At 42.5% G+C, this 9,523-nt stretch overlaps 1 protein-coding gene across 6 annotated transcripts in view; it reads left to right on the forward strand.

The window, feature by feature from the left end:
• Positions 1-7,732, forward strand: part of HAO2 (hydroxyacid oxidase 2) — a 67,919-nt gene extending 60,187 nt beyond the window's left edge. For 4 of the 6 annotated variants that reach the window (XM_066599237.1, XM_066599239.1, XM_066599241.1 and 1 more), the window contains 4 exons: positions 4,244-4,462; positions 4,897-5,070; positions 5,192-5,261; positions 7,228-7,732. In XM_066599237.1, the coding sequence (XP_066455334.1) occupies positions 4,244-4,462; positions 4,897-5,070; positions 5,192-5,261; positions 7,228-7,283 (519 nt within the window). In that variant the 3' untranslated portion in view covers positions 7,284-7,732. Of the gene's footprint in view, positions 1-4,243; positions 4,463-4,896; positions 5,071-5,171; positions 5,262-7,227 lie in introns of all 6 variants that reach the window. The other 2 variants (XM_066599238.1, XM_066599236.1) reach the window with 2 other exon arrangements.
• Positions 7,733-9,523: the final 1,791 nt, after the last annotated feature.

Below are 9,523 nucleotides of genomic sequence, written 5' to 3' on the forward strand. Positions count from 1 at the left end.
CTGCTCAGTGCAGGATCACTAAATCCTCCCAGACAGATGTTTGTACAGCCTTTGTTTTAACACTTCCATTGAAGGAGAACTCATCACCTCCCATGGTAACCTGTTCCACTCATTGATCACCCTCACTGTCAAAGTTTTTCCTAATATCTAATCTGTGTCTCCTCCCTTTCAGTTTCATCCCATTGCTTCTAGTCTTTCCTTGTACAGATGAGAATAGGGCTGACCCCTCTGCACTGTGACAGCCCTTCAGATATTTGTAGACAGCTATTAAGTCTCTTCTCAGCCTTCTTTTTTGCAAGCTAAACTTTCCCAGATCCCTTAACCGTTCTTCGTAGGACATAATTTGCAGTCCGCTCACCATCTTGGTAACTCTTCTCTGAACTTGCTCCAGTTTGTCTATGTCTTTCTTATTCCAGATGAGGTCTGACTAAGGAAGAGTAGAGGGGGATAATGACCTCACGTGATCTAGATTCTATGCTTCTCTTAACACATCCCAGAATTGTGTTTGCCTTTTTGGCTGCTGTATCACACTGTTGACTCATGTTCAGTCTATGATCTATTAGTATACCCAAGTCTTTTTCACATGTGCTGCTGCATTTCTCCTTGTTAAATACCATTCTGTTAGTCGCTGCCCACTGTTCAAGCTTTTCCAGATCTTTTTGAATACTCTCTCTCTCTTCCCTAGTGTTAGCTATCCCTCCTCGCTTTGTGTTGTCGGCAAATTTGATCAGTTTCCCCTCAATTCCCTCCTCCAGATCATTTATAAAGATGTTGAACAACACTGGGCCTCTAATCAGTTTTGCTCGTCGCCTCTAGTCAGTTCTGCTAATTAATTTTCTTGGTTTCTAGTGACTTTTAGAATAATAAACTTGATCCCTTTGCGCTAAAATAAGAAGGGAAGCTGTAGTCACGTGTCCGCAGCCCCCGGGTTCTAGCGCTACGGCCCTACTGATCTCCCGGCGTTCTTTGGGGAAGATGGTGTCACTTGCTGTTAACCGATTGCTGCAGCATCATCATTCAGAACTCCTCCCCTTCTGGGCGCCGTGATGCTAGGAACTCCGACCGATTATGCTTCAGCCTCCGATTGGCTGTAGCAGCCATTTGATAGTGGGTGACATCATCTTCCCCAGGAACGTGGGGCCACAGCGCCAGATCGCAGGGGCCGCGAGAGGTAAGTACAGCTCCCTTTTGTTATTTTAGCACCTTTGGACCTGTGTAGGGAATGTTGTTTGTTAGCTGGACAAGCCCTTTCATAATAATTATCGCAGGTGTATAGTAAATGTAATAATATTAGTGCTGGTATATAGCGAGTGTAATAATATCCTGGGTTTCTAGCGAGGTTTTATTTAAAATCTATGGTTTTATTATTACACTGTTCTAATATTTCCTGTTCTATTATCCCTCGTTTCTCTTGTGTTATATAATATCATTTCTGGGTCTAGTAAGTTTTATTACACTATTTGTGTAGTCTATGGAGTTTAATAATAATATCCCTGCAGCCTAGTGAGTTGTATTATAATATCCATGATGTCTTGTGAGCTTAATCTTATAACTAGATTCACACGATGTTCACTGCGCGAATATGAAATGGGTTCATTCGTCCCATTGAAAACAATGGGAGAACGTTGCGATCATCTGCCGCCGCTGTGACAGCCACGGCGGGGATTTCCTTCATCCCCGCAGGGATACAAGGCTGTTTCCATGTGAAAACACCTCGCACCCAGGGGTTTCACATGGATTGCGAGGGTGCTTCACAGCCCGATATCGCCCCCTCGCCAGTGTGAAGGAGCCCTGAGTCTCCCTAGCGGGGAGATCTGTTGTCTAGTGTGTTCTATCATATCTGCTGTATCGTACCCTGGTGTCTAGTGAGTGCTATTGTAATTTTCTTGGTGCCTTGTGAAAGTTATTATAATGTCCCTGGTGTCTAGTGAGTTTTAGCATTCTATCCCTAGAGTCTAAGTGTCATTTTAATATCACAGGTGTGACTTGAGATTTGAAATAATGTCCCTGGTGTCCTGGAGCTGTGAGTTTTATTATAATTTTCCTGGTGTCTAGTAAGATTTCAAATCGTATCCTCAATGTTTAGTGAGTTTTATTATAATTTTCCTGTTTTTTAAAGACCTTTAGAACAATATATCCCTCGTATCTATAGAGTTTTATTTTGATATCCCTAGTGTCTAGTGAGTATTATGATAGTATCCCTGGTGTCTAGTGAGAGTTATGATAATATCCCCGGTGTCTAGTCAGTATTATGATGATATCCCCGGTATCTAGTGACTATTATGGTAATATCCCTGTTGTCTAGTAAGAGTTATGATAATATCCCTGGTGTCTAGTGAGTATTATGATGATATCCCTGGTGTCTAGTGAGTATTATGATGATATCCCTGGTGTCTAGTGAGTATTATGATAATATCCCTGGTGTCTAGTGAGTATTATGATGATATCCCTGGTGTCTAGTGAGTATTATGATGATATCCCTGGTGTCTAGTGAGTATTATGATGATATCCCTGCAGTCTAGTGAGTATTATGATGATATCCCTGGTGTCTAGTGAGTATTATGATAATATCCCTGGTGTCTAGTGAGTATTATGATGATATCCCTGGTGTCTAGTGAGTATTATGATGATATCCCTGGTGTCTAGTGAGTATTATGATGATATCCCTGGTGTCTAGTGCGTATTATGATGATATCCCTGGTGTCTAGTGAGTATTATGATGATATCCCTGGTGTCTAGTGAGTATTATGATGATATCCCTGGTGTCTAGTGAGTATTATGATGATATCCCTGGTGTCTAGTGAGTATTATGATAATATCCCTGGTGTCTAGTGAGTATTATGATAATATCCCTGGTGTCTAGTGAGTATTATGATGATTTCCCTGGTGTCTAGTGAGTATTATGATGATATCCCTGGTGTCTAGTGAGTATTATGATGATATCCCTGCAGTCTAGTGAGTATTATGATGATATCCCTGCAGTCTAGTGAGTATTATGATGATATCCCTGCAGTCTAGTGAGTATTATGATGATATCCCTGCAGTCTAGTGAGTATTATGATGATATCCCTGCAGTCTAGTGAGTATTATGATGATATCCCTGCAGTCTAGTGAGTATTATGATGATATCCCTGCAGTCTAGTGAGTATTATGATGATATCCCTGCAGTCTAGTGAGTATTATGATGATATCCCTGCAGTCTAGTGAGTAGTATGATGATATCCCTGCAGTCTAGTGAGTAGTATGATGATATCCCTGCAGTCTAGTGAGTAGTATGATGATATCCCTGCAGTCTAGTGAGTAGTATGATGATATCCCTGCAGTCTAGTGAGTATTATGATGATATCCCTGCAGTCTAGTGAGTATTATGATGATATCCCTGCAGTCTAGTGAGTATTATGATGATATCCCTGCAGTCTAGTGAGTATTATGATGATATCCCTGCAGTCTAGTGAGTATTATGATGATATCTCTGGTGTCCAGTGAGTATTATGATGATATCTCTGGTGTCTAGTGTGTGTTATGATAATATCCCTGGCGTCTAGTGAGTATTAAGATAATATCCCTGGCGTCTAGTGAGTATTAAGATAATATCCCTGGCGTCTAGTGTGTTTTATGATAATATCCCTGGTGTCTAGTGAGTATCATGATGATATCCCTGGTGTCTAGTGAGTATTATGATTTCTCTGGTGTCTAGTGTGTGTGTTATGACAATATCCCTGGTGTCTAGGGAGTATTATGATAATATCCCTGGTGTCTAGTGTGTGTTATGATAATATCCCTGGTGTGTGGTGAGTATTATGATTTCTCTGGTGTCTAGTGTGTGTGTTATGACAATATCCCTGGTGTCTAGGGAGTATTATGATAATATCCCTGGTGTCCTAGTGTGTGTTATGATAATATCTCTGCAGTCTAGTGAGTATTATGATGATATCCCTGGTGTCTAGTGAGTATTATGATATCCCTGGTGTCTAGTGAGTATTATGATATCCCTGGTGTCTAGTGAGTATTATGATATCCCTGGTGTCTAGTGAGTATTATGATATCCCTGGTGTCTAGTGAGTATTATGATATCCCTGGTGTCTAGTGAGTATTATGATGATATTCCTGGTATCTAGTGAGTTCTATTATAATCTTCCTGGTGTCTAATGCCCTTGGTGTGTAGTGAGATGTATTATAATACCCATGAGCTACAGCATATATGACTTCCTAACAAACGGTGTATTTCTTCCTGTCTCTTTAGGAACACTGTGGCCCCGATAATTATGGGGTCCCGGCCAACACACTGGACCCGTCCATCAGTTGGAAGGATATTTATTGGCTAAGGAGTCTGACCCGGCTACCAATCATCATCAAGGGAATACTTACTAAGGAGGATGCGGAGTTGGCAGTAGAACATGGTGTACAGGGAATCATTGTGTCCAACCATGGGGGACGCCAGTTAGACGGGGAACTGGCCACGGTATGTATATCACCTACGATGTCTAAAAAGGTGTGGCATATTCCAACGTCTGAGATGTAAAATGATAAATCGGTGTGTGGCAATCACACCACTGCCTCTGCTACTGCTCTGACACTTTCTCATGCTTTACACTGCAGTTCTGCTTCTTTAGGATACAGGTATGATTAATGACTCTCATCGGAAGCTTAGGCTTTTGCTTCATCTATCCCTAATGCTTTACACTGCAGCTCTGCGTGTTCAGACAAGTTGCAGTGTTTTTATATATAGCAATGTCTTGCTTGTGCTTTCATAACCATGTATAGTAACTTGTGACTGGTGCAACCAAGAATAGCCGTTGCCACCAATTCTGAGGTCAGTGCCCATACCGCAGATATAGTGTACAGTACTCATGCCTGTGACACTCCATGACTCTGAGTGCACCTGAACCTTCATAGGACTTGTGTCCACAGATTGATGCCCTGTCTGAGATTGTGGACGCGGTGCAGGGTCGGATTGAGGTGTATATAGACGGGGGGATACGGACGGGGAGTGATGTCCTGAAGGCATTGGCCCTAGGAGCAAAATGCGTGTTTATTGGACGCCCAATCGTGTGGGGTCTTGCATACAAGGTAAGATACATTTTTCATGACTCTTCCCTCCCAATGTTGGTCCATCGTTAGATCAGATATTGGGGTGTAGTCATTAAGGTGCTCTTGTCTCATATACATAGCAATGTCTGTCTTGCATCAGGGAGAAGAAGGTGTCCGAGGAGTGCTGCAGATCCTGACTGATGAATTCCGTCTGTCCATGGCGCTCTCCGGTGAGAGTCTTATACTGTTACTCACATAAGATCACCACTGTCTGTGGGCGCTGGGTAGTGGAGCTTACAATCTAAGGGCTCACGTGGATGGACGTATATTTGGTTCGTGTGAAAGAAATGGTTTTCACAGAAGAGAATACTTACATGCAATGTTCAGTGTCTGTGAATATCAGACAGCACATGGACTGGTGAACATGCTCTTCAATATGTAAGGATATTTAAAGCTGCCCCTCAGTGCCAGGGTTACCGCTTATGTCCTGTGTACTAGCCCTCTTGATGTCCCAGTGTGTACTGTGTCATTGTGCTTAGTGGACCAGTGTCTACTAGTTCTGTTTGAGATGAGCATTGTACTTTGTACCGCAAAGTCTCCGTGGATTAGTGGTTAGTGCTAGCTGTCACCAGTGCACCTCCAACTGGTTCTTGGCTTCTCTCCCACAGTGGGGTCACCCTTTTCGGGGCGGCTGCTCAACATGAGGGGCCAGTCTGGTTTAGGTGGTTCTGGAAAACTAGGTCACTATTTTCACAGTCCCTTATTGCATTAGACTAAAGTTCTCCTGGTTGGACTGTAAAGTTTTGGTTTACCTGTCTACCGGTTTGACTCCTGGATCAGAACCAGTGTTTTGATCCAGAACTTATCACCTCTGATCGTTCTAACTAGTTGAACCAGATGTGACACAAATACAGTAAAGGCCCATTTAGACACAACGATTAGCGCTCAAAATGCATGCAAAAGCCGTCTTTTGAGCAATATCGTTGTGCCTAACTGCACTGACATCGTGCAGTTTTCGTTATTGAGTCGCTGATTGTTCTCTTTTAGCATGCTGAAAGACAACGATGAGCCTTATCAAGAGTTCATAGCGGGAAACAGCTGATACTATTGTTTCAGCTGTATGCCGCTCGGTGAACACTGCTAGGGTATGAAGAACACAGCGGTCCAGCTGTGTTCTTCATACTCTGCATGAAGCGCAGAGCTGTATACCAGCTGAGCGCTCTGTGAACAGCCGGGATATGAAGAACACAGCGGTCCAGCTGTGTTCTACATACCCCACCCGGAGCGCTCAGCTGTATAACAGCTGAGCGCTCCGAGCAGAGAACAGCTAGATGCAGAAGACAAACGTCCCCGCTCGTCTTCTGCATACCCCATTCGGAGCGCACGTTTGAGCGATCACCTTGCCCTCTAAATGCACACAACGATTATCGCTCAAAAGACCTCTTTTGAGCGATAATCGTCGTATCTAAACCAGGCTTAACAGTGTGATAATGTGGCATAGTAAGACTGACAAAATGCCAGATTAGCCTTCTGAACCAACACTTATGAAACATTACACTGACCAGTCTTGGCGCAACTTTCTTCGAACAAATACGATTCACAGAGTCGTCAGCACCTGACTTTTTCAGTTTATTGATACATCAGAATGCATAATGTGTTTCAATGCAATATGCCTCATCCTCAGACAAAAGCTTTACTGTATACAGCTCTAGCAAATATAAGAAGCTTAGCGGTATACAGAGACTGGAGCCAGGTACATCGCTAAACTTCTTATGCTCACCACACCTGTATACTAACCAGCTTTTGTCTGAGGAAGAGGCATTTGGCCTCGAAGCGCATCATGTGTGCCGATGTTTCAATAAACTGGAGTCAGGTTCTCGTGACTCTGTGAATTGTAGTAGTTTCAAGAAAGTTGCGCCAAGCCCCAGTGTTTTTATTTTTTGCCTCCTGGTTATTTGATGCCTCCTCCTTTTATTTTGGCATTTACTTCGGCTGGCAGCACTTCCAGCCAGAGCCTTTTGGCATCACTACCCACTTGGATTTGCCTTACTCTTGCCACATCTCTATGGATCACAACATCCTTTGACATTTTATCTATCTTCTCTGCTGTTTTAGAGGATTAGTAGGTTTTTGGACTATTTGGTCCCTAGATTGCAGGATTTAGCTGTGTATTTATTCCTCCCTTCTGCTCTACAGGGTGCCGAAATGTTGCTGAAATCAACCGAAACCTCATCCAGTTCTCTAAACTCTGAAGCTGGTCCTCATAGGGAAGAGTGAGAATCTGAAATCAACATAATCTTCAAGATGCTGGGAGAAAGATGAATAAGATGATGATTACGTCTCCGGCGCTCTGAGCCCCCACAATGGATCCTCTTTAAATGAACTGCGTATAAACTGGGAAGAGTGCGGTGATAATTTATTGTGGTTTTATCACAAGCTAGAATGTGAATAGGCGTATCACTTACTGTGCCATGATTCTTCACTTCTGGATCAGTTCTCGACTGCTGGACCTGCAGCACTTCATTATCTTGATTTCTCCTATAGCTTTACCCTATATCTGCACAGCCTGTTACCTCATTTAGGCAGTCACCATTACTGGATTCTAGGTCACACTTAATGATTTTATCTTCTGTAAAGTTTATCTAGAACATGTGGAAATCTGCAAAATCATCAAATAAACGAGAGAAAAGTTGAAGCAGTGTTTATTTCTTAAAGCGACACTTCATTATTGGAGCCTATTGCACCCCAGGGTATAATAGGGACTGGGGAGGGGGCAAGAGACTGATTCCTCAGATAGAAGCTGTGATTGACACTACAAGGGTAATAAATCCGTTTAGAACATCCTCAGATCGGGTCTATGATAAAGGTTACAGAGGTAACAACTGAATCTAAAACTTCCTGTTTTCTTCTCTATAATTATCGCTACAAGGGTTATGACTGAATCTTAAGATCTAGATAGACTACAGAGATACTGACTGAAGCTAGGACATCCCCAATAATTAGTTATAGAAGGTAGAGTAATAATTGACTATAGACCATCCTCAGAGGAAATGGCAGAATCTAGAACACCCTTAGATGAATGTTGTGATAGACACTACAAGGGTAATGCCTGAATCTAGAACATCTACACTATAACAGAGGCTACTTGGATACCGATGCAGTCTGGCATGTTCTCACATCTACTCTATGATAGGGAGCTACGAAGGTCATGGTTGAATCTAGAATTTTCTCAGTTCTTCTCTATGAGGAAGGTTGCAGGGGCAATAATTGACTCTAGAACATCCTCTGGTGAAAATAATGATAGACCCTACAGGAGTAATAACTGAGGCAAGAACCTCCTCAGATCTACTCTATGATAAAAATTATTGGCCAATGAGTAATTCTAGAACAACCTTAGATGAACGCTCTGATAGATACTACATGGATAAATGCCTGAATCTAGAACTTTTTCAGTTCTCTCTGATAGAAATTACGTGGATAATGATCGAGTCTAGAACATCTTCACATGAACATTATGAGAGAGAGTACAGTACAGGTGTGATGACTGAATCTGCAATAGACACATCAAGAGTAATGACCATCTGGAACATTCTTAGATCCACTCTATACGTGTCCATACACATTAGGCTCTATTTCCATGGGCAAATTTAACCCTTTCCAATCCAATTTGTATCCTGGTTTTCCTAGGGGGCTTACTCTTTTTCTGCCATTATACAACAGCGCTATATGCTGGCTAAAGCCGGTACTGCATGAGGTGACACGTTGGATAGGCTCCGACAGCAGAGAGGCTGGCAATATACAGTAAGAGAACCCCGACGGACGTCTTCCAACATCGGAGCTGTACAGCCTTATATCATCATGTCTTCAGGTGTCAGACAGTGGATTGGAAAGGGTTAATGTCCAAGTTTGCAACTGACAACTCAGACAGAACTCGGAGCCATTCGAGTGAATGCAGTCATTCACACATGGGATTTTTTTTTCTCCATGGCCTGATGGTCCGTGTTAAAACATCACAGCGTGTCCTATTGTGTGTGACTAAGGTAAAACAAATGCTGACCCCATATATAAATTGCAGCATCCAGAATCACAGTGTACCCACGCTCAAATAACACTGGGCTGAGTGTAACATGGCAAAAGGAAAAAGGACCTGATCTGGCACTGGAATAAAATCCAACTTCTATATTGAGTAAAAATTGAAAGCGTATACATACATGGCTGCAGATCGCGGGTCAAAAAAGTCCTAGCCTACACGTTTCGAACTGCAAGTTTCTTACTCAAGGATTAAGTGTTTCGGACGACCAATTGTTTTCAATGGGACCTTTAAAGACCTTGCATGCCATGCAAGGTGATATTTCCCATTGAACTCAATTGGAAACACTTGTGATCCTATGATGCCTGTGAAGCAAGTACTGGAGGATCACAACTTCACAGAAGCGATGCGAGGCGTTTTTGCATGAAAAATGCGTCGCATCTGCAGGTAAAACGCACGTTG

The sequence above is a fragment of the Eleutherodactylus coqui genome, chromosome 4 (genome assembly GCF_035609145.1).
Source record: "Eleutherodactylus coqui strain aEleCoq1 chromosome 4, aEleCoq1.hap1, whole genome shotgun sequence".
In the NCBI taxonomy this organism is placed as follows: Eukaryota; Metazoa; Chordata; class Amphibia; order Anura; family Eleutherodactylidae; genus Eleutherodactylus; species Eleutherodactylus coqui.